The sequence below is a fragment of the Haliotis rubra genome, unplaced genomic scaffold (genome assembly GCF_003918875.1).
Source record: "Haliotis rubra isolate DU_JTF1 unplaced genomic scaffold, ASM391887v1 Scf4, whole genome shotgun sequence".
NCBI lineage: Eukaryota > Metazoa > Mollusca > Gastropoda > Lepetellida > Haliotidae > Haliotis > Haliotis rubra.
This window is the reverse complement of record NW_025767079.1, coordinates 2,610,090-2,636,840: the sequence shown is the minus strand read 5'-3', so window position 1 is coordinate 2,636,840 and position 26,751 is coordinate 2,610,090. Positions and strand designations below refer to the sequence as shown.

The following is a 26,751-nucleotide window of genomic DNA, read 5'->3' as shown; positions in this document are numbered from 1 at the left end:
TTCACATCAAACGCCACAAGCCTACCATCAACCGTGACCAAGGATACTTCATTCCATCTGCTTATGATCCACTCCTCCACCAAGCCCAGTCTATTGTATAAACATCGCATCCATTGTATAAACACCTCATTGTAACTACATCTCTGGCTTCCATTCACTATCCTTTATGTACTTACTGGCTTCATCAGCTTACTGCTTAGCCAATCATGGCAATTATGTTGTTTCCTTTGTCTATTATGTTGTTTCATTGTTATATACAGTATATATATGCAGCTCCTACACTTCATGTATCACTCTTGCTTGACAACGGTACAAGAATCTGTATCGAAACGTCGCGACTCACGTTAAAATAAAGAAGTTGTTATCCATAAAACTTGTTATATACAATAGAGATACATTACACATTACATGCATCGCTGTGGCAGTGTCATATTCATATCTGTCATAAAGAGAAACATGGAATCTTGAAATACAGTGATAGTCACATGATCATGACACCAGGTGTTAACAAAACCAGCGAGGATATCCTCCAATTAACACCTCAATAATTATCCTTCAATTAACACCTTGATAATTATAGTCCAATAACACCTCAATAATTATCCTATGGACTGGCGTGGCCGTAAGACTGGGTTGACCTTAGATGGGTGTGGTCTTAAGACATGGGGTGGCCTTTAGGCAGGGTTGGCCTTAAGACAGAAGTGGCCTTAAGAAGGGGGTGAACTGGCCTAAAACATTACCTTCTTGGGTGAAACTTAAGGCCTTGAGAAGAACTGAACAGAGGATCAGCCATAACATTAATTCATCCCAACCACAGACCTGATCCAAAGTCACACCATCATACACAACGGTGCCAGAAAGCAGACAAGGTGAAGATGTCGTCTGTGTGATGACTACAGGCACTGTTACAGTTTAGCCAGGAACACCTTTACCATTAGAACAAGGGCTGTGTATTGGCACACATATTTCACTGCAATATCGTGATGCAGCTACCTGTAGTGTGATACATATTACGATATATATTGGAAGCTAAATGTTTGACAGTGTTTGACACTAATTGTACCAGTACTTGTAGATCCTATTTTCTACATATTAATGCCCTAAAACATATCTAAATATGTTTTGATTCTGATAACAGCAATCTCAATTTAGGTGAGATAGTTAGGATTTTATATGCTAAGATAAAATATGCTGTATTTTGGTCAATTAATTACAGAGAGAAACATCAGTTGTGAATAAAGGTAGATTTTAAAAAACACCATAGATATAATCACATATATATAAACTTCATACATATTTTTACCCCACATATGAGTTCTCAGAAAAATATAGCAAAATATACCGTTGGAAAAGCGCATTGTGTATATACAAGCCAAAATGAACAAGCCATTCAAGCCAAACACAAACTGTAACTGGTTCAGAATGTAGGAAAAAAAGTAACGGAAAAAAAGTAACAGGAAAAAAGTAACAGTTTATATATAAATACTTATATAAACACCTAATTAGGATTAGGATGAGCTTTAATCATCTTATTTAAGTTGTTTTTACTTGTTTTTACTGAGTCAAAACATTAGACTCAATAAGAACATTTAGTTAGAACCGAGAACTGAGAACATTGCTTATGGATGCAAAATATGTGCTTGTAATTGTTTTGTTATACTTTGTTAATAAATTAAAAACAACAACTGAAAAAGTGTTTCTTTTTTTCCTGTTAGTTTTTTTTCTGATCACCGGATAGCTAATATTATATTTTCTTTTTTATACAATTCATAGTATGTAGGTTTGCAGTTTGGTCAATTAATTATTAAGGAGAAACATCATTTGTGAATGAAAGTCTCCGTAGATTTGACCTAAAAAATATTGAGATAATCACAAAACTTCATACAATAAACCAGTCCTCAGAACAATATTGCAAAACATTTGAAAGGCATATCGCGTATATACAAGCCAAAATGAACAAGTCATTTAAACCAAACAAATTTGCTGACAGAAATGCATTGTCAGTGGTGGTGTGTGGAGCATGGAGGCTTCCTTAAAAACAGCAAAGTATATTGAGAAATACATATCTTGATTCAAGTACATGTATCTGCATATGTATCGATACATGAGGCAAACACGTCGTGACAGACAAGCAAGTTAATACACCAAGCAGCTGATATTGTATTATGAATCAATGAGATTATGTTCCCAACTGCGGCAGAAGGAGCTTACTGATGCCAGCTTCGGAGCCTGCCAGTGAGATTCAGCATCACAAAATGATCATTTACATTCCAACAAGGATTATCACCCTCATTCCGATATGAAATCATTATTTACAAAACATCATCATCAGATAAAAATCAGTCTCAACAATCAAGTATAATATATAATAGATATTATAGGACATCAAAGGTAAAATACATAGTTATACAAATTATTAAGGGATCATTGTAAATCAATGACACCAGGTGTCTGTGAAACTCACACGGGTGTCCGTAAATTCATGACATAATGCTGAGATATACTCATGCCAATAATGGTTGTCATCCCCCTCCCCACCCCAACCACCCCACCCCCTCTCCAATTAAAAAATTGAAGGGGGTGACAACCATTATAAGCATGAATATACATATCAAGGAAGCGAGAATGTTCCTCCGGTCATGTCTCTGATTCTGTTGACCAATGTCAATTAGATTAACTTTCACTGTCTCATACAATATTGTTTAGATGAGTGAGTTTGGTTTTACGCTGCTTTTAGCAATATTCCAGCAATATCACCGCACTTGACACCAGAAATGGGCGTCACACATTGTACCCATGTGGGGAATAGAACCCGGGGTCCTTGACATGACAAGCTAATGCTTTAACTACTAGGCTACCCCACCACCCCTTTTCACAATAAGGCTATCCATATTACATGTGTATTCTCTGCACTTGTCTCTCAACCTTTCCTTGATTATATTAGTTTCTTTCCACCTGCTCACTGTCCAGTAGACAAACGTTTAGTCTCCAAAATATATAATTTTGTCAAAACCAAAATCTGCATTTTGATTAAAAAGGAGCCCCATTGGGGTACACAAGAATCTGAGGAACATCCAGACTTCCTTTTTAAGAGCTTCTGCTTTACAAAAAGGGATGGCTGGTTGGGAAACTAATATGGACAGACAAATTCAGGACCTGTGTGAAAACTTGACTCTCTTTATTTAAGGCGTTTGCATTTCGGAAATGGCAGGGCAGAAGGGAAACTATTATGGTTCAGGGACTGTGAGACAGACTATCTGTCAAGCTGAACTTGGAATTGAGAAACACATAATACTGATGGCAAAGGCCCAGTTATGTCTGTGTACAACATCTTCAGTTTTAATGGTTGCACCTCAACATAAAAGTGAACATGGAAGTCTGGAAAGGAAGCTAATACTTGAGGTATATTCCAAACAAAAAGTACTTATTCACAGGGCACTATTTGCAGTCTTCTCTCAGAATGAAGAAAGAGACAGAAACAAAAAAATATATTTTACAGACGATAGTTTCTAACTACTTTCTGGGGATCATGGGTTAACAACTATATGTGAGTTTACTATGTACAACTTCAAGATGAAAGGTAGATGGCAACAACATTTGAACCCTTTGCAGTGATATGACGGCTAATGACAATTTGACAGCTTTCTAAGCAGTAGACAAGTGTCTTACAATATGACAGCGGTCCAACAATTAAACAGCTTTCTTAAAAGTTTACATGGATCTTGTAGTGTATGGACACTTAAGACTTTACTTTCAATGGTATAAGGGAGACAACTCCGGAAGCCTTGTTGCCACTGTGACAGAAGTTACCGACCAGGTGCGAAATAGTCGAAATGTCATCGACTATGGTCGATTATGGTGAGGACACGACAGATCTAATAATTTGACAGGTATCCAACAATCTGGCAATTATGTGCTAATAGGTCACAAGTAAGCACATTTGACAGGTTCCAAAATATTAGACAGCTTCTAACAATTTGACAGTTAGACAGGTGTCTAAGAATTGTACAGGTGTCTAACAACTGTACTGGTGTCGAAGAATTGTACAGGTGTCTAACAACTGTACTGGTGTCTAACAACTGTACAGATGTCTAACAATTGCACATGTGTCTAACAATTGTACATGTGTCTAACAACTGTACAGATGTCTAACAATTGCACAGGTGTCTAACAATTGTACATGTGTCTAACAATTGTACATGTGTCTAACAACTGTACATGTGTCTAACAACTGCACAGGTGTCTAACAACTGTACAGGTGTCTAACAATTGTACAGGTGTCTAACAATTGTACAGGTGTCTAACAACTGTACAGGTGTCTAACAACTGCACAGGTGTCTAACAACTGTACAGATGTCTAACAAGTGCACAGGTGTCTAACAATTGTACAGATGTCTAACAACTGTACAGGTCTCTAACAATTGCACAGGTGTCTAACAACTGTAAAGATGTCTAACAACTGTACAGGTGTCTAACAATTGCACAGGTGTCTAACAACTGTACAGGTGTCTAATAATTGTACAGGTGTCTAACAATTGTACAGGCATCTAACAACTGTACGGGTGTCTAACAATTGTACAGGTGTCTAACAATTTGACAAGTATCCAACAATTTGACAAGAATTCAACAATATGAAAGGTATCCAACAATTTGACAACTTGTGGTAGAAGATCACTAGCAGGGCACATTCTGATTGTCTCGTGGAGGTCCTCCAGGCCCTTCCCGTCCCTCCTGAATACCTGCAATAATAACAGAAGACACATGTAAAACAAAACAACACATCTGTATAAATAACACAAAACACTTGCAATATCAACACCACACACCTGCAAAATTAACAGTATACTCCTGCATTCTGCAATGCCATGTACCTGTAATAACAATGCTACGTACCTGCAATAATAACACTACACACATGAAATAACAATGCTACGTACCTGCAATAATAACACAACACCTGAAATAACAATGCTACGTAGCTGCAATAATAACTCTACACACCTGAAATAACAATGCTACGTACCTGCAATAATAACTCTACACACCTGAAATAACAATGCTACGTACCTGCAATAATAACACTACACACATGAAATAACAATGCTACGTACCTGCAATAATAACACAACACACCTGAAATAACAATGCTATGCACCTGCAATAATAACACTACACACCTTAAATAACAATGCTATGTACCTGCAGTAATAACTCTACACACCTGAAATAACAATGCTATGCACCTGCAGTAATAACTCTACACACCTGACATAACAATGCCATGTACATGCAATAATAACACAACACACCTGAAATAACAATGCTATGTACCTGCAGTAATAACTCTACACACATGAAATAACAATGCTACGTACCTGCAATAATAACACTACAATCTGAAATAACAATGCTATGCACCTGCAATAATAACTCTACACACATGAAATAACAATGCTATGCACCTGCAGTAATAACTCTACACACCTGACATAACAATGCCATGTACCTGCAATAATAACTCTACACACCTGAAATAACAATGCTATGCACCTGCAATAATAACTCTACACACCTGACATAACAATGCCATGTACCTGCAATAATAACTCTACACACCTGACATAACAATGCCATGTACCTGCAATAATAACTCTACACACATGAAATAACAATGCTATGTACCTGCAGTAATAACTCTACACACATGAAATAACAATGCTATGTACCTGCAATAATAACTCTACACACATGAAATAACAATGCTATGTACCTGCAATAATAACTCTACACACATGAAATAACAATGCTATGTACCTGCAATAATAACACTACAACCTGAAATAACAATACTATGCACCTGCAGTAATAACTCTACACACCTGACATAACAATGCCATGCACCTACAATAATAACTCTACACACCTTAAATAACAATGCTATGTACCTGCAGTAATAACTCTACACACCTTAAATAACAATGCTATGTACCTGCAATAATTACACTACACACCTGCAATATCAATGCTATGTACCTGCAATAATAACTACACACCTGTGATAACAATGTCAAGCACCTGCAATAACAACACTACACGCCTACAATAATAATACCACACACCTGCAATAACAACACTACACACCTGCAAAACTAACACTACACACCTGTTATAATAACACTACACACCTGCTATAATAATACCACACCTGCAATATCTACACTACACACCTGTTATAATAACACTACACACCTGCTATAATAATACCACACCTGCAATATCTACACTACACACCTGCAATAATAACACTACACACCTGCAATATCTACACTACACCCCTGCAATAATAACACTACACACCTGCAATAATAACACTACACACCTGCAATATCTACACTACACACCTGCAATAATAACACTACACACCTGCAATAATAACACTACACACCTGCAATAATAACACTACACCCCTGCAACTAAACTAACTCTGAATCACTATCTAGCTTTATAAGAACGATCATGATGAAAAGCAAACCTTGCAAACCAGGTATGTTTTGATGTATATTATGGATAACTCCCCCTTCTCCCCTGAAATTTTTTTCCCAGGGGAGCATTTCTCTGTAACCTTTGAACTTCGTGATATATGTGCACCCCCACCCCACCCACTTCTCCAAAATCCTGGAATCGCCCCTGTATACATTCTGAACTTCTGATGGTTCTGACGTTACATTTTGTAATGAATGTTTAGTAGTTAATGAACCTTTTGATGAAACAACAAAGCTTTTGCTGGGTTGACAGTGGGTAAAGTCACCTGTGTTTGATCATGGAAACTTACATCAGATGTCTTGTTTGTTTGGACCTTCCGATCAATGTTCGATAGTTTTCATTAATTGATACATCACTAACATATGTACTAGTGACACACAAACTTTCTCAGTAAAGTTCAGATTCTAGAACTTTTGAGAAGTTGAGTCCCATCCGGGAATAGAACCCACACTCTCAGAGTCAGGCACCTTGCCAGTATACAAAGTCAGCCATCTAGCCCACTAAGCCACTGGGCTTCTGCGTACACAAAGTATGTGTTCTTGACTACCAGTTGTCTGACTTCCACTTTTGTGGAAGATGCTGTGGTTTAGTGGGTTAGATGGCAAAATGTTAAACTTTGAATATTAAATGAATGCACAAACATATTTTGAAACATGGTCTCAGGACAAAAAGTGATATGTAGTTACTGTAAGCGATGATGAAGATGATGATGACCAGGAGGATGGGTAGATTACAACTGTGCATGGTAAACACGTGGACCTCCTGGTGCTATGCCTCCAGTCAAACCTGCAAGAAGCAGTTTATGGCCCTTTATCATGTGGAATACTGGATTTAAACCCAGGCAGAAGGGAAGCACAGTGCATGCAAGGCCACTTTCAGGGTAGGAAACTCTGATTCAAATGAAAGGGAGGTAACCCTTACTAAAGTGAAGATGTAGTTCAAGAGTTTATCATCAGGAAAGCTGGATTTAAAGCCAGACAGTCACAGTATGCAAGGGCACTTTTAGGGGATGTAACTCTGATAAAAGTTCATATGAAAGGGAGGTAACCCTTACTAAAGTGAAGATGCAGTTCAAGAGGTTATCATCAGGAATGCTGGATTTAAAGCCAGACAGTGTATGCAAGGGCACTTTTAGGGGATGTAACTCTGATAAAAGTTCATATGAAAGGGAGGTAACTCTTATTAAAGAGAGGTGGCAGTTCAAGAGCTTATCATCAGGAATGCTGAATTTTAAGGGCACAGTGTATGCAAGGGCACTTTTAGGGGAGGTTACTCTGATAAATGTTCAGATGGAAGGGAGGTAACTCTTCCTAAAGCAAAGTGACTTGAATGATATTGTCCAAAAGACAAATAGTGATTGAGAGTGTGAGTGAGTCACCTTCAACAGTATTCCAGTTACATCACAGGACGTTCATTGGTTTGGGCAGAATGCATGAAATGATGCTGAATCAGGTGATATCACTTTGGTAAACCCTTTAGCTCAGAACCACCAATCTTGAAACATATTTAGGGTGAACCATTATTCGAACAATTGATCATAGGTTTCTGGTAGCCCTGGGATGCAACTGCACATCTATTCGCGGCACCTAAGATGACCAGGACACACAAACCCCAGATGTCCGATTGGTTTGTATTGTGTGCAAATACAAGTACGTCACTGAGTTACCGGTATATATATCAAGTGCATCCTCGGTATCTCTTCTTATGCCTATTAAGTTCACCACATTAGATTTCATAACTGTACTCCAGGCAAAGACTTGAAAAGGAAAAATGGCAGCTATTTGTGATTGTCAAATATGTAAAGTGTGAGTTTGAGACACTTGAAACATGAGAATTTGAGATTGTCAGATGTGCAAAATGACATGGCAAAGACATGGAACAGAACAGAAATATGGTAGCTCTTGACAATGGTGTTTGTGATTTGAGTGAGAGTTTGAGATAGTCAGATATGGAAAACGATGCTTGTAATCTTCAAACATGAAAAATTAAACTTTGTTGTTGTCAGATATGAAAAATTATTGTGAATGCAAGAAAAATTACAACTGTCATTGTCAGACAATGAAAATAGGTTTGTTCTTATCGCAATTAAAACAAATTGGTTGGCTACACTTTAAGGTAATAAATGTTACAAGATTTCTGGCACAGAGTCAACAAACATGGAAAACAGACACTGAAAAAATACTGCTGTCAGCACAGACATTCAAATACTTTCTGTGTAAACAGCGCAGAGCAAGAAATGCATTTAGAAGTGTGAGCATCATGACAACATTTAAAATACAGTGAAAAAAACCAGCATATCTCTGATTCCAACCACTAACCACCGAAGAACTAAATTTAAAGTCATTTTGAAAGGAAATAGGTCAGTAATTGCAAAAGGAAATGTCAACTTTCAGTATGGCTGGTTGTTTGGTTGTTTAATGCCGCACTCAGCAGTATTCAAGCTATATGGCTTTGGTCTGTAAATAATTGAGTCTGAACCAGACTATAGTGAATGCAGGTGTATGGCCAAAGTGTAAAGGATAAGTCAAGATAAAAATTTCAAATATCACAAAAACTGAACACTGACATAACACCACATGTACTGAATATCTTTCTGTCTCTGATGAAATATTGTCATGTTCTTCAGTGACCCTTCCCTTGGTCCTTACAATCAGGTAAAGCTACAAGTTACATTTACGTAAAGTTACACAATCAATCTACAATCAAGTAGAGCTACACAACTAAGCTACAATCAGGTGGAGCTACACAACCAAGCTACAATCAAGTAGAGCTACACAATCAGGCTACAATCAAGTAAAGCTACACAACCAACCTACATAAAGGTAAAGCTACAGACCCAAGCTACATTCACGAAAAGCTATGCAGCCAAACTACAATCAGGTAGAGCTACACAATCAAGCTAAAATCAAGTAAAGCTACAATCAGGTAGAGATACACAACCAAGCTACAACTAGGCAGAGCTACAACAACCAGTCTACATTCAGGTGGAGCTACAAAACCAAGCTACAACCAAGTAGAGCTACACAACCAAGTAGAGCTACACAACCAAGCTACAATCAGGTAAAGCTACACAACACGGCTACAACTAGGCAGAGCTACAACAACCAGTCTACATTCAGGTTGAGCTACACAATCAAGCTAAAATCAGGTAGAGCTACACAATCAAGCTAAAATCAAGTAAAGCTACACAATTAAACTACAATCAAGTAGAGCTACACAACCAAGCTACAATCAGGTAAAGCTACACAACCAGTCTACATTCAGGTAAAGCTACACAACCAAGCTACAATCAGGTGGAGCTACACAACCAAGCTACAATCAGGCAAAGCTACACAATCAAGCTACAACCAGGTAAAGCTATCCAACCACGCTACAATCAGGTAAAGCTACACAACCAATCTACAACCAGGTAAAGCAACACAACCAAGCTACAATCAGGTAAAGCTACACAACCAATCTACAACCAGGTAAAGCTACCTAACCAAGCTACAATCAGGTAAAGCTACACAACCAAGCTACAATCAGGTAAAGCTACACAACCAATCTACAACCAGGTAAAGCTACCCAACCAAGCCAAAATCAGGTAAAGCTACACAACCAAGCTACAATCAGGTAAAGCTACACAACCAATCTACAATAAGGTAAAGCTACACAACCAAGCTACAACCAGGTAAAGCTACACATCTAAGCTACAATTAGGTAAAGCTACACAATCAAGCTACAACCAGGTAAAGCTACCCAACCAAGCTACAATCAGGTAAAGCTAAACAACCAAGCTACAATCAGGTAATGCTACCCAACCAAGCTACAATCAGGTAAAGCTTCCCAACCAACTACAATCAGGTAAAGCTACACAACCAAGCTACAATCAGGTAAAGCTACACAACCATGCTACAACCAAGTAAAGCTACACAACCATGCTACAATCAGGTAAAGCTACACAATCAAGCTACAATCAGGTAAAGTTACCCAACCAAGCTACAATCAGGTAAAGCTACACAGTCAAGATACAACCAGGTAAAGCTTCCCAACCAAGCTACCATCAGGTAAAGCTACACAACCAATCTACAACCAGGTAAAGCTACACAATCAACCTACCACCAGGTAAAGCTACACAATCAAGCTACAATGAGGTAGAGCTACACAATCAAGCTACAATCAGGTAAAGCTACACAACTAATCTACAATCAGGTAAAGCTACACAACCAAGCTACAATCAGGTAGAGCTACACAACCAAGCTACAACCAGGTAGAGCTACACAATCAAGCTACAATCAGGTCAAGCTACACAACCAAGCTACAATCAGGTAAAGCTACACAATCAAGCTACAGTCAGGTAAAGCTACACAATCAAGCTACAATTAGGTAAAGCTAAACAACCAAGCTACAATCAGGTAAAGCTACACAATCAACCTACAATCAGGTAAAGCTACACAACCAAGCTACAATCAGGTAAAGCTACACAATCAAGCCACAATCAGGTAAAGCTACAACCAGGTAAAGCTACACTCAAGCTACAATCAGGTAAAGCTACACAACCAATCTACAACCAGGTAAAGCTACACAACTAAGCTACAATCAGGTAAAGCTACACAATCAAGCTACAATCAGGTAAAGCTACACAACCAAGCTACAATCAGGTAAAGCTACACAACCTAGCTACAACCAGGTAAAGCCGTACAACCTAGCTACAACCAGGTAAAGCCACACAACCATACTACAACCAGTTAGAGTTACACCTGTGTGACCCTCATCTCTAACCTGGAGAGTCCTCCAGGAGCAGGGGCCGCATGTCTTCAGGTCGAGGGATGGGGATACTGGTGTCGCGGATGTACGTGGGGAAATATCTCCTCCGCAGCATGTTGAATGCCGGCATGAAGACGTAGTCACTGTACAGTAAGATTCCCACCACAACCAGGATGAACCCCAGTATCTGCAGCGGGTGCCACTTCTGCCAGCCTACTCCCAGAAACACTGCCCACGATATCAATGATGCAAAGCCATCCAGCACCATCCTGGCTATAGCACCATGTTTCTTGGCAAAGTCGATTCCAAAGTAGAAGTAGAAGGCAACACTCACTACACATCCTGAAAATCAAAGAATGAAAGACTTAAAAACATAAGATTTCCTTTTATCATACAATGGATAGTGTTCTCGGCAGGATAAAGCCAATGGATATTTTCGGTATCCGTTGGGGTCATTTACGGATATCGATGCAAATTAGAGAGGTCATATGCAAATTTCAGTGACTACTTTCACAGTGTAAACAAACATGGCATCAAGGGTCAGCGGTCGTGTCCGGATTGACGGTCGTGGTTACGGTACTGTCAGTGCTTTGATCCCAGAACATTCATGCCTGGTTATGATAGATGTAGTAGATTACAAAGCGAAGATAGAAATTCATAGGCTTACGAAGATACCAACATCAGTTCCCCGACCGACTGTCAGTGTTAGCGGTGCACAGTGTCACGCTAACATTAAAGCGTATTTGGTTGTTCAAAAGGTTAATTGAAGGTTTCTGAAGTTCCACGTGAGTTTGTTGTTATTTTTCAAACGTAAGCTAAGATTTGTTGACAACAATACGTGCTTTAGCATAAAAGCTTACTTGGAACTAGATGACCGCTGAGTGATCAGGAGAAAGTTATGTCACCGGGCTTGGGACGTAACGTATTACTCCGCACATATTTGTGACGTCATAGACATTCCACGAAGTTTAGTTTCATGATTTGTGGCATTTGAAATCGCATTTTTTTAAATTATAAAGCAAAAATGACATTGTATGATAAATAGGTTATCACACTTGTGTGTTTTGGGATGGTTAATATCCTGCATTAGGAATATACACTATAGGGGTGTCACGATACACCAATCTCACGATACGATACGTATCACGATTTTAAGGTCACGATACGATACGTATCGCGATACATATTTTTCGCGCCTTTTCATAGCATTACCTTACCGGCAACGTAAGCGCTCGCTGATTGGTCCATCAAAATAGTCTAGCAAATCACAAAAGCTGTTAGTTTCCAACCTATTTTTTTAAGTAAAGCGAGCTACATCTATTTATCAGAGCGGTCTCGTATAATTTTACTATGAAATTCCTGTCCAATCCTTACCTGATTTGGGGCATTCAAACATTATTTGACTGTCTTGCCCTAAACTTGGAAGACCTGTACATAAACCTAGATGATCCTTACACAAATCTGAAGGACCTATACACATTTCATGTAACATTTCTTACATTTGTAACAAGCTACACTCAGGTAAGGCTTCACAACCAACTTACATTCAGGTAGAGCTACACAACGAAGCTACATTCAGGAAGATCTAAAAGTTGGTATTAACGCACAATGTTCAAAATTGAATTATTATATTTCGATTTATTATATTTCCATGCAGTAAACACATCAAAAGCATAATAATACATATTAATTAACATCTATTCACAGCACTATTCTTGCATACATGTCTGTCACTTTTTTAATACACTTTCATAGCAATCATTCATAAAACAGTTCAAATATTCAATTCATGTTTCACTGGCTATGTTATGGATAATTGTGATTTTTCCTCATATTTCAGTGTTATCCCCCAGACTACCAATATATGTCAGCTAGTTGTGACTAAGTCAAATGGTACGTTGTTCTTCACATTGATCTCATCAAAACATATATATGTAAACTATTCATATACATGTACTAGTCGTTTGTATCAACAATCGACTGCCTGAGTGCTTCTACAGTTGAATGTACCTCAGTAATGTTGATGCTGCAAATAGAGCGGTACTGTTGACTGATGTCACTAGGTTCTTGAATAAAAGTGTATTGAGTATTGAAAGGTTTTAAAGTTCTGCTCCGGAAAGGAGCACCACCACCCATTTCAGTCAAAGTTAAATTGTTGCCATGGCAACGCAAAAACATATTTTACTCAGAAATCCAAAACTACCAAAAGGCACCAGTTCACCACCAGACCTATCTATGTGCCAAGCTTGGTGAAGAAATATTGAATGTTTTTTATGTTCTGCTCAAGAAAAGACAAATTTGCACGGATGGGTGCACGGAGTCCAAAATAATAATAAAATTGTAATGGCGTATAAATACAATTTTGTGGGTCATTCAACAAGTTGAATAGGTTTAGGTTGGTACAGGTTATCCAACATTGGTGAATAAGTCTGCCATAAAAAGCAGGTACATGGTTCTTTTTAATGTCCTCTTTGGCATACCTGGTTAAAATAATACACAACAAACTTTTATAATAAGAACTTAAATTGGTCCGCCCTGATATAATAACTTACATTATATTTTTAATATTCTAATGAGGCCAGCCATATATATTGCATTATGCTTGGTTTCTAACCCTACTATGTTTGTTTCAGCTTCTATTTCAACAGATAGTTTCTTGTTTTTCACCAATATGTGACAAATATTGAAAAAAATAATAATAAATATAAACATGTATATATAAAGTAAATATGACTAAATATTTTTGAATTTTTTTATCATTGAGGCAATTTGTTCAATTGAACACAAATGAAATATTTCTCTATTTTTGTTTCAACAAGCAACAACATTTGATGAGATGAAATATACTGAGAGAAACGAATAAAGGATCACAGGAAAATGCCAGCGTTCCTTTAATATTTTCTAGTTTTTATCACCAGCTTTGAATAGCGCTCTGGTGATGAAAACTGGAAAATAATATTTAAAAGGAACGCTTGAATTTTCCTGTGATCCTTTATTTGTTTCTCTCAGTAAATCAGTGTACCCACCAATGAAGGCCAGTGCAATTTGCCAGGTGCTCTTGATCTGCATGAATGCATCTTTGGGATCTTCCAGTCTGTTTTCAGGAAGGACGCTGAAGGCTCCAGCCTTGACGAAGTAGAATGGGATCAGTAGGATGACCGTGATAAGGAACCCAAACAATCCTGGAAATAAAAGTATGTCATGCAGTCTGATTTGTTGAAAAAAGGTTTAAGTGGGACCCGGCCACTTGATGTCTCAGCATTCACTTCTTGCATAATATTATTAATATGTACATGTATTACTAACCTTGTATCATGGCTGTATATTAATGAGTAGTGAATGAGTTTAGTTTTATGCCGCTTTTAGCAATATTCCAGCAATATCACGGCGGGGAACACCAGAAATGGGCTGCACACATTGTACCCATGTGGAGAATTGAACCCAGATCTTCGGCGTGACGAGTGAAAGCTTTAACCACTAGGCTACCCCCAATGCCCCATATTAAACAAGAAAGGTGACTGCCTGGGTAAGGAAACTCACCTTCCAGTCCCACAGCCAACAAGGGATGGATGTTGTGCTTGGTGACGAACTTTTGCTCTAAGACGACTTTGGTTGCTGTCATGATCTGGGCCATCACAATCAGTAGGTCACCTGGATCATCATCATCATCATCATCATCCACATCACCAAGTCAAAAATGCACAAAAGTGCATATGTACAAGGGCAATAAAATTTAAGTAAACCTAGAAAAATCCCACGAATGTTTTCAAACCCATTTGATGGACCACTCCAAGTCATGCCATGATCCTACCCACCATCATAAAGTTAACCCCATGAAGCAACATTATCGCCTTGAATCGATTCATTAGAAACAATACGAAAGTTGTTATTTGTTCAAATTTCAATTCCACATTTGGAAGACTGGGACTTATTCTAACTCACTGAGAGGCTGCTTTTAGTCTGCAGCAAATGTCAGGAAAAAATCCCAAATTGGAACTAAATATTTCCAGTTCATCTGTTAAAATCACCAATCAAGTCATAACTGGGTTCCTGTTATTGCAGTGATATCACCAGGAAGACAGAGAAGGAAGTGTTAAGATATGTTCAGGATTTTTGCACTGATTCCACTGCAACAATTTGATGTTAAAACACCCTGAATTTAGGAAAACATTAAATAAATTCCAAATTTTGAACAAAATAATGATTTTTCCAAATATTCCTACTAGTGTAGGACCACCACTAATTCCTACCAAGACATTTTAGTTTGGAATCATTTCCATATCCCAGGAATCCTTAGATCTTATATCTTTACTAATATCTGTATATAACCGTCTCACCTGCAGCTATTCCATATGCATCGTACTTGGAACTGGGTGGAAATATATAGTCCCGAATCCCGATGACTGCCATGCCCACGATGGACACACCTATCCCCACCCACATCTGAGTCTGAAGGTTCCTGGCCAGGAACGCCACGGACAACAGCGAGGTGAAGAACAGCACAGACCCTGCAAGGGATGCAGAACATGTGACAGGGGTGAGCGGAACAGGCTGGGATATCTAGGGGAATTTGTGACCTCAGTATCTGGAGTGTTGCTGAGTTTGGCATTAAACCAAACAATTATAAATCAATTTTTGTGCAAATGGAATGTTGACAACTTTAAATGCTTAACAGTTATAATTCCAATCGGGAACTGGTCCCAAATACCTCACCCAGTTGTTAGAACTGACTATGTCACTACAAGTAATGTACAGGTTATGAACTCTTTCATGTAAAATATATTTAATTACAAGCCAAATGACATATTTTGTATGAAGCGTATGTGACATATCTAATACTCTGTACTGCAATTCTTACAGAGAGAGATTTATAAGACTGAACAACAAATGGAAGTCTTATATTGTTTCAGTGTTACTGGTGGCCTGCACAATCAAGGGAGGCAACTCTGTAATAACCAGGTGATTACCTCCCTTTGACTTACCTCGCAACATGATATAACTGCTGGAGTATGTGAGTTTCAGTCCAACATACAACATCCCAGTCTTGGCCAGGTCGCAAAGTGCACAGGGAACGAAGATAAACTTGTTCCATGTTGATGGTTCCTGTTCTTGCAGCTGGATAAAGTTGGTCGGGGGTCGAGTCGGTGCCGTTGTTGGACGAGCCGCTGGGGCAGGTCTGTTCTGTGCGTTGTCTGGGGGTAAGGTTAGTGGGGTGTTGGAGCTCCCACAACGACCGAAGACGATGCCATAGAGGAGAAGGCAGAACAGTTCACCGAAGAACTTGCCACATTGCTGCATGACAAGAGTAAACATATGAGTGAGTGAGTGAGTGAGTGAATTAGGTTTAATGCCACTGCAGTTAAAGTATGGTGTGTCAGTTTGATGGTGGAGCTAAGCCCCAAGAGATGCAAGTTACAGGTGTTTAAACTTTGGTGAAACCCATGAGCATGGGTTTTGTCAAACCTGGAAACATTTCGAGAGAACTGGCATTTGAACCAATGATGGCAGATTTCTAGCATGCCTATAAAGCACTTAGCTTAAAGAGCCTAAGATGACTGAGCCATTCGTGCCCCATCAGATGGGTAACACTCAGATGAGATATAGCGTCTCTAACAACTTCTTCTGCACCAACAATGATGGGAATATGTTGGGATTTGTCACCATGTCAAAAAATACAGCAAAATCTTCATTGCAGGAGGGTAAAGGTACTTGTGGGGATCAAGGGTCCCCAAGGCACTGATGCAGTCATATATTTGATGCAATTTGTGTTGAAAATACTGAGGTTAAGGTTGCTGTTGTGTCAATTTGACAAACTGACACCAAGAAGCACCAAGTCAACTTATTCCCTAGTAACATAAAGTGAAACATCCTGGCATTTGGACTCCATATTTTTGCATATGACTCCCTTGAAGTCAGAAAGGGAGTCGAGATGACTCCCATACCTGGCCGTCGAGGATAATCCCTGGCACTCTTTCCTTTTAACATATATACTTATGTCATTTATCACTCCACCTGCCCAAAAGCCATGAGTGTAGAACATATGGTAATTTTAATGTTAAACTGTAGAAAATATGGTTGACATTTTAAGTTCTGCAGTTTACATCAACCATAATCCAAGACTGTCTGTTTTTTCTTAGATGATAATAACTCTGATACTTTAACATACTACAGGCTTACAAGACTCTAGTACTAAGATCAGTCTGTGGAAATTGTCCAGAAATAAAGTTGCTTACTTAAAAATCAAAAATATGTTTATTGACAAAACAAATCCCAAGTGGAGCAGATAATAATCCATAATTTCTGGCTGAGGCATTCCAACCTTGAGAAAGTCTCCTATTTAATTTATTCTCTTGGTCTCCGAGGGAGACATTGTTCCACAAGGAAATCCAATGATGGAAATTTCCACACTTTGGACAATTGCCAACTCACCAGGAAGAACGGATGAGCAAATGCATGCTGCTTCTGTTGAGTGAAGGCTGTTGTGTTGGTATGCTCAGCCCATCTGTTGCAAGAACATCAATATATACTACCCATCAAAAGTTTAGACTCACTTAAAACATTCAATATATGTTATGTATGTATATATGGTTACAAAGAAGATGAATTTCTCCACTAACTTGGGGGAAACAACTGCAAACCTTATGCAGATTAATTGCACGAGGATCATGCATCAAGCTGCTGAAAAGTATGTGCAAGTATCGTGCATGTGAACAGCTGCGTTTTGGTGTACAGTTTTGATAAGAATTCGCCATTTTTAACCAAGTTTCATCTTTTATTGAACGTATGACAATAATCTTTTCAACGTTATGAATTTGTTTTACAATACATCAGTTCATGTATAAACAGCACCTTTAAACAGTATGGGATATTTTGCAAAATTTAGTTTAGAACAGTTGACTGAAGTAAGTGGCTACATTTACACTAGGGAGTCTAAACTTTTCATGGGGAGTATACAACATTAACACATGCCTGTACAATGCAGGAAATATTCAGAAATAGAAACACTTGACCTGTCTAGTGGCTACAGAGCATCAACTGATGCAATAACAAGGATGTCCGGTGATTGTGTGGACATATCTAATACAATAGTAATAAATAATAATAATAATGTAGTATTGTATAGCGCTAGATTCTGTAAAAACATTTGCTCAAAGCGAAATGCAAAATAGAATAAACTACTGTATCATTGTTCTGTATCACACTTAACGTAAGTTTAATTTTGGAAGATTATATTGGTAATTCTTGCGCAACACTGATCTCTGATGACACATCAATCCAACATTGTGCCAATACTGGACCAAGTTTTCCATTGTATTGACAGGGGTGGATTTGGGTGCACATCAGTTGTGGGTAGCCAGTTGTACTGGGTATACTGTGTAGGTACACTGATCTATGCTGATCCTAGTTGGTGTTGACTGTATTTTGGGGTGATATTATTCTATATCTCTACTGAGCGAGGTATACCCTCATGTATCTTATATCAGATATCAGCATTTTTCAATAATGTCTACAAAATATCTACTTTTGGACCTATATCAACATTTTAGAGGAAAGTGAGTGAGTGAGTTTAGTTTTATGCCATTTTCAGCAATATTCCACCAATATCACTGGGGCGGTGGGGTAGCCTAGTGGTTAAAGTGTTCGCTCGTCACGCCGAAGACCCGGGTTCGATTCCCCACATTGGTACAATGTGTGAAGCCCATTTCTGGTGTCCCCCCCCCGCCATGATGTTGCTGGAATATTGCTAAAAGCGGCGTAAAACCAAACTCACTCAATCACTCACCAATATCACTGTGAGGGACACCAGAAATGGGCTTCACACATTGTACCCATGATGGGAATTGAACCCAGATGTTCGGTGTAACAAGCGAATGCTGTATCCACGAGGCTACCCCTAGACTGCAGATCAAATAAGCAAGGTTAATATTCTTTATTTAAATTGTAACTTTCTTTATATATACAAGTTCTGAAATTATGTAAATCAGAGTGCAGTTATGTGCAGATCATTTAACACACAAAATTGCTCAGTTTTGTCAGTTACTTACACTGAACTAAGTTTTATTAAATTAATGTACTGGTACTCATTGTTGCTTGACCTGTTTACAAAACCCTGCAGCAACAGCGGCAGCACTCAGCAGCTAGCATCATTGATGCTTGTACTGCAGGAACAATCAGTAAGAAAATTACATTACACCTTGGAATATAAATTACGTTCTCTGGAACAAGAGATCAGAATATGAAGGTGATTTCAGAGGGAGCGTATGGTGAGTGGAGTGGATGTCTGGTGGAGGAGTTTGAGGGTAAAGGCTTTTGGTGTGGTGGAATGGAAGGTGTGGTCCAGGAGGTTTGTATGGTGTCTGTCTTTGAGGGTGTGGTGTGGTGTGGTGTGTGGTGTGGTGTGTTGTGTTGTGCGGTGTGGTGTAGTGTTGTGCAGTGTGGTGTGGTGTGTGGTGCTGTGTAGTGTGCTCTGTTGTGTTGTGTTGTGTGTGTTGTTGTGTTGTGTGGTGTTGTCTGGATATTACCGTAATCTTGCTAATACTCTCTTGAGATAAGTACCAGCAATGATCAGTCCCACTTATATGGCTCGGTTAAGTTCTTGAAATATGGGATGTTTGGGTAGTCCTGTGGCTAAAGTGTTTGCTTGTCAAACTGAAGGCCTGGGTTCAGTTCCATAAGTTTACAATCTGTGGAACCAATGTCTCGTGACACGATTATGCTGGTATATTACTGGAAGTTCCGTTCAACCAGGCTCACTCACTCATTCTTGAAGTAAGAAATAGCAAGCTGAGCCACAAATGAAGGTGATATGTGGTGAACCATCAGAGACATGGTTCTTTTTTTCAAGAACTTACTAGATGTTATCACCTGTTCACATGATGTTATCACCTAAAGCTGCTTGTGTTCTGCACTGTCGAGTGAGTGAGTATGATTTTAAGCCGATTTTAAGCCGCTTTTAGCAATATTCCAGCGACGACATCACGGTGGGGGACACCAGATATGGGCTTCACACATTGTACCCACGTGGGAACTCGAACCCGGGATTTCGGTGTGACGAGCGAACGCTTTAACCACTAGGCTACCTAGGTCCCCCCTCTTTACTGTGGAAATATGACATGACTATCTTGAACACAGTCATCCCACAATTGCTCAATGCCTGTCACAAACTCATGAAAGTCCAAAGGTACAGCATTATTTTCAAACTTGTGGTTTTGCTTCCTGTTAGAATTGTCTGCTTTGTTAAAAATGTTAATTATCAAATGTACTTAATTCACAAGAATGGAATTGAAGTGGCATATTGTCAAGAATTTCGATAGGTTTTTAGCATTCTTGAAACACGCTTTTTAAACCTTTTTCGGCAGATCGTAAATTTCAGACATTCAGACATTGTTCAAACAAACGATTGGGCACAGTGCAGTGTTGCTCTATAACACAGGCTAAAGTACACAAAACTAACTTACCAGCGCAATGCATACATGAACACGACACATATCTAAACCTTACCCTTGTGATAAAGAATTAATGGCTCCGTTGACGACGAAGAAAAAGCCGAAGATGTTGTTTTCTGTGCAAATCGACATGTCTGCTTTTACTCTTGGTCTTCTTCCGCGTTAAAAGGCTGTATACAACTTCCTGGTAACGATTTGTTTCGGGTCTTTCCAGTTTACATTACCCTATAATCTTCTCTCTTCCTTGTCAATGTCAAGACTGTATGGTCAAGTATGGACTGTTGACATGGTGATTAGTTATCAAAATTATTTCGGTTTCACATCGATTTTTGTCAACAAAGTTAAATGAATTCTGGGGTTTTCCTATAACCAAGGGACATAACTCCTGAACGACTCTCTCAATGCCGCGGCCAGTGAACCATCTTTGGCGAGGACGGAAACTCGTGTGCTCACGTCGGGTTGGTACTGTGTGAGACCCTGGTATTCGCAGAATGGCTAGGATGGGGTTCCCGGGCTGTACCCTGCCTAACTTCAACAAATATCTGTTTCACAACATTTTAGAATAATAGTAGGCAGGTTTTGTATTTGTTCATTCGATCGGAAGAGTGAGTAGGTGAGTATAGTTTTACGCCGCACTCAGCAATATTCCAGCTATATGGCGGCGGTCTGTAAATCACTGAGTCTGGACCAGACAATCCAATGATCAACATCATGAGCATCAGTCTACGCAGCTGGGATACGATGACATGTGTTAACCAAGTCAACAAGCCTGACCACCAAATCCCGTTAGTCGCCTCTTACGACAAGCATGGGTTACTGAAGATCAATTCTAACCCGGATCTTCAATTGTCTCGATGGGAAGAAAGACGAAAATACCCTGTGAAGTTTCACATATTTTATAAGCGATATCTTCCTGACGCATATCGACTTTCGACTTGCTATAAAAGATAACATTTAAACGTTTGGGGGGAGTGGGATTACATTTCCTCAGGAAAAGTACATGTTGTTACATTTGTTAGGTTGGGTCTCATCCGGGATTCGAACCCACACTCTCAGGCACCTAATCGCCAGCAGTCTAACCCACTCATCCACCTATGACATTTGCCATATTTGATTACTTTCTGAATGACATTGTGCATTCCTTTATTGATTTGTTTTAATCTCATTTTCCCAGTGAATGTTAGTTCTTAAATTGTATAATACTTGTATTTCAGTATGTTGTCTCCTTCCCGAAACAACCGAAGTGTGCACTGAGAGAGTAAAACAGAAAGATATTTCCCTTTAACATGAGCCAGGATGTACTGATCATTGCGGAACCATAGGCGGATCCAGAGGGGGGGAGGGGTGCAGGGGTGCGCACCCCCCTTTTGTCCTGAAAGTTTATTAAATGACCATTGAAACTCGGCTGAAAATGAAGTGTGCACCCCTCCTTTTCTCAATAGTGTTCACCCCCCTTTCTCAAAAAGCTGTTTCCGCCCCTGGGAACCTATATATGACTTCGTCTCCTCTGGTTCTCCTACGTTTTAGCTAACACCTTGTTTCAGTATGAATTGTTTGAATTGTTGTTCAAAGAGGAAGGGTAACCCTTGCCACTCGCTCACTCTGAGTCTCCGATTTTGTTTTGACTTGCATATATGTATATATAGGTATTAAATCGTTTCGATTCGCTGTGTTCAACTGCGTCATTCAGCTGTTGTGATGCGGGGTTGTTAACATGGAACCATACTTGAGGTTTTTCACCAAAATGATAAACGTATACGACTTGCGTACCTTTGGATTTTTTCTACTCTCTGCACTAAAATATTGTAAAAGATATTATGTGTGTTTTCTATTTCTGTATGCCTGAGGCCTAGTAACCTCCACGTTAGGTGTACCTGAAACCTGCGGTGTGTCTGATTTGTTTATTATTTAACGTCGCAATATTCCAACTATAGTTTGGCAGTCTGTAAATAATCGAGTCTGGACCAGACAATCCAGTGATCAACAACATGGGCATCGATCTACGCAATAGGCTTATGATTACATGTGTCAACCTAGTCAGTAAAGCCTAACCACCCGATCCCGTTAGTCGCCTCTTAGGACAAGCATGCATGGGCTGCTGAAGATCAGTTCTAACCCGGATCTTCACGAAACTGGTGTAGAGGAATCTCAGATGCCCCCTGATTTCGTTTCAAGGTTACTCAGCATCGTTGGGACGGTGAGGTAGCCTAGTGGTTAAGGCGTTCGGTCGTCGCGCCGAAGACCCGGGTTCGATTTCCCACATGGGCACTTCACAATGCGTGAAGCCCATTTCTGGTGTCCTCCGCCGTGATATTGCTGGGATATTGTAAAAGCGGCGTAAAACTAAACTCACTCACTCTCAGGTCCGAGCTCGTGGGTTTTACCAAAGCAGTAAACGCTAAAGACCCGCAACATCTCTGGCTCTCCTACCACATCAAGCAAACAGGCCGTGATATTACTGAACTACTGTTAAGTAACAGCTCTACCATAACCCTGTCTGAACTTTCTGAACTTGATTTCACCTATATATGATGATCTAGGAGATTAGAGAAGTGGTGAACGTGGTTTTGTGATCACTTTGAGTGGTACTACACCAATCGGATATAATCGATACTCTCTATTCAAGGTCAGATGCCAGACATCTACATACAGCCATGTCCGTAAGATATTACTGTAATACGTTTTCCAGTTAACTTTGAGGTTCGTATACACTCTGACCCGTGAAGATCCGGGTTAGAATAGGTCTTCAGCAACCCATGTGCTTGCCATAAAAAGGCGACTATCTTGTCGTAAGAGGCGACTAACGGGATCGGGTGGTCAGGATCGCTGACTTGGTTGACACATGCCATCGGTTCCCAATTGCGCAGATCGATGCTCATGCTGTTGATCACTGGATTGTCTGGTCCAGACTCGATTATTTACAGACCGCCGCCATATAGCTGGAATATTGCTGAGTGCGGCGTAAAACTAAACTCACTCACTCACTCGTATACACTCTACGATTATTTGCCAAAATTCAGTTAAAGATGTTTTTGTTTCAAAATCTCTCTGCGAGTAAATATCCTGTTATTTGTTTGCGTCCACTGCATTCACATCAAGGCGCCAATATTTCATTACGATCATGCTCATGCTGTTGATCACTGGATTGTCTGGTCCAGGCTCGATAATTTCCAGACCGCCGACATATAGCTGGAATATTGCTGAGTGTGGCGTTCATCACCAACCAACCAACTCTTATAAACAAACAAACAAACAAACAAATAGGTTCTTCACCGGGAGAGTATAATATTAGACCTCTTTCTTATTAGGCGTTGCTTCCACAAGCTACCTGCCATCATGCCTGTCAGAAGTGGTGGACGTAAGGTCAGTTGCAGGATATATTTGGAACGTTATATCATCATGTTGCTTCCGTTGCTGTGATTTAAATTCTACCTGTCTTCTAAACAAGTCTGGCCCAGACTCTAAGTGCGGCGTTAAACAACCAACCAACCATTATTAATATCGCGACGGGTCACGCCAGAAATAGGCGCCACACATGGCTTTCCCTAGACTAAGGCTTAGTCTCTGAATATATATAATTTTGATAGTAACAAACAAGCCCATTTATATTGAAAAGGAGCCCTAGGGAGACCAGAGATTCAGAACCTGAGGAAATCTAGACTTGCTTTATTTAGGGCTTTAGCACTGCGGAGAGGGCTTGGCAGTAGGGAAATTAATGTGGTTCAGGGACTGTGAGACAAACTAGCTTTTCCCGTGTGGGGAATCGAACCGAGCGAACACTTTAACCACAAAGCCACCCAACCAGACATCTACTGGAAACGGACACTGTTTAGAGTGATGTTTGTCAGAGCCAATGTTCCAATGTGTGATTTTGTCGTTGTTTTGTGTCATTGTTAACGTTTCGTTTCAGTGTTGTTTTAGGCTGAACCCAGCAATATTTAATCTTTATCTTTATCGACCTGAAAATAACCTCATATGGTCCAGGCAATTCAGTGATTGAGCATTGTTTATTGTGTAACGCCGCGCTCAGCAATATTCCAGCGATATGATGGTGGTCTGTAAATAATCGAGTCTCGACCAGACAATCCAGTGATTGATATCATGAGCATCGGTTTACGCAATCGCGGATTGGATAGCTAACTTTGCTGGCGATATGATGCCTCTCTCAGAGCGTAAATACGACATATGTTCAAAATGTGTTTCTTTAATTCAAAACACGGTATTGCGAACAATTGGCTCTGTATGTTCTCACGCCAGTCTGAATTCAACAACAATAGCGGGACAAAGATAGGCATCCGGGAATCTAGAAAAATACGTCATCCTCGTACGTTCATCCTTTGTTTGCGGAAGAATATGTTACGTCAACCTTGTGTCGCCTCGGGCCCAAACAGGTCGGCATGTTTTCGATCAAGCTGATGAATCATAAAATCAGATTGATGGGTTGTATTCGAAAAACAAAATATAGCAGGTCTTTCTGGGTCTAGACAGCAAAAATATTCACCATTTTATAAAACTGTCATTATTTTGTAAAGATTTGGGTTTTCTTTATTTCGTCAAGAGAAAACATAGAAAGTTTAACAAAACGTCAAGGAAGGATCCCAATATGTGGAGGAGCAATTCCTTCGTTACAATAGGAGTAGACAACACCTTCATTAGGTCTCGGTGTAGGTTCAAGCACCGTTATGAAGCAAGTGATAAACAGAATATGGATTGAGAGGCGTATGCAAGTGTGAGCAAGTGGTTTTACAGTCCACAGTTGGTTGGTTGGTTGTTTTATGCCGCACTCGGCAATATTCCAGCTATATGTGTAATTAATCGAGACTGGACCAGACAATACAGTGATCAACAGTATGAGCATCGGTCTACACAATTGGGTTACAATATAAGGGTAATGCTATTTTTGAGGGCATTATCATTTGCAGAAGCCCGAGGTCTTCCATTAACTGCCCGACGAAGGAGGGAAGTTGAAAAAGCCCGAGGGCTTCTGCAAATGATAATGCCCTCAAAAATAGCATTACCGTTATTATTGCTAAAATACATGGAATTTGTGTTGAAAAGAAAAAGGAATTTGACTGTAAGTTTACCAAAATCAACTTCTGACGGGCTTGACTGCCCGAATGCAATTACGTCATCGTACAATTCAAGTGACGTCACAACAGAAAGTGACGATATTCGACCTTGGCCTTTGACAAGACCATAGCCTGCAACATGTCAAACTATGACAGTGTTCGGTTTTGGTTCATCAACAGTCTTAATAGTGCAATTGTTAAGGTTAGCACCAACAAGAAAGCCAATGTTACCGCTATTTAAAGCGGGAATTTGGGTTGCTTTGACTTGTTTGACCCAGAATATCTGCCAGTCGAAAGCAAATTAATGTCGAACTATGACGTCACTTGACAACAGAACTGATAGTGGCCCGTCGTTAAGGTTGAGCGGTCCAATATCATTTGCAGCGGACCGCAAATTTCTGATAATGGGAGGGCCGTTTCATGATAATTCCATGTATTTTAGCTATAATGACGTGTCAACCAAGTCGGGGCCTGACCACCCGATCCCGTTAGTCGCCTCTTACTACAAGCATGGGTTGCTGAAGACCAATTCTAATCAGATCTTCACGGTTTCCATAGGATAAGGGTTGCAATAACGTGAACTAAACAATGCTTAAGGTCAGAGTATGAACACGCTAACAAGTGTAGCCTGTAGCTTTAACGAAAGGATGATGACTGATGGGTGTCTGTGATGAGATGATGGTAAGCTGGGGCTATGTAACAGCCTTGATCACGGTTGACTGACAGTTGGAGTGTTTTCATGTAGACAGCTTCTTGGAGTTTTCTGATTTTTCTTTGAGGTTTGTTAGTGTTTTTAGTATTCCTGCCTGCAAGGTGGGTTTTGGAATAGGTGCACTCTCTGTCGAGATATGATGATGTATACAATTTCAGTTTACAATTTTGTCTGTTACATTTGACAGTTTGTAAATCGTAGAGATTAGGATTAATGAGGTGCCTTCGTGCGTGTG

General features: G+C 39.6%; 1 protein-coding gene and 2 long non-coding RNA genes across 4 annotated transcripts; 2 read left to right on the top strand and 1 right to left on the bottom strand.

The window, feature by feature from the left end:
- Positions 1-584: 584 nt before the first annotated feature.
- LOC124287308 lies at positions 585-773 on the top strand. The gene is made up of 2 exons (XR_006901249.1): positions 585-647; positions 683-773. It is a non-coding gene; the product is annotated as an uncharacterized LOC124287308 (long non-coding RNA).
- Positions 774-3,817: 3,044 nt separating this feature from the next.
- LOC124287307 lies at positions 3,818-4,524 on the top strand. The gene is made up of 3 exons (XR_006901248.1): positions 3,818-3,890; positions 4,335-4,410; positions 4,449-4,524. It is a non-coding gene; the product is annotated as an uncharacterized LOC124287307 (long non-coding RNA).
- LOC124287306 (solute carrier family 35 member F6-like) lies at positions 4,243-21,108 on the bottom strand. Of its 2 annotated transcripts, XM_046723804.1 has the most exons (9): positions 20,791-21,108; positions 17,719-17,791; positions 16,272-16,581; positions 15,627-15,797; positions 14,830-14,940; positions 14,316-14,471; positions 11,305-11,631; positions 7,230-7,329; positions 4,653-4,739 (listed from the first exon to the last, which is right to left on the bottom strand). In XM_046723804.1, exons 1-8 carry the CDS (start codon positions 20,865-20,867, stop codon positions 7,274-7,276), a joined length of 1,281 nt encoding a protein of 426 aa, XP_046579760.1. In that variant the 5' UTR covers positions 20,868-21,108; the 3' UTR covers positions 4,653-4,739; positions 7,230-7,273. The 2 variants fall into 2 exon arrangements, with proteins under 2 accessions (XP_046579758.1, XP_046579760.1); XM_046723802.1 differs by lacking the exon at positions 7,230-7,329 and having other exon boundaries at positions 4,243-4,739; positions 20,791-21,107.
- Positions 21,109-26,751: the final 5,643 nt, after the last annotated feature.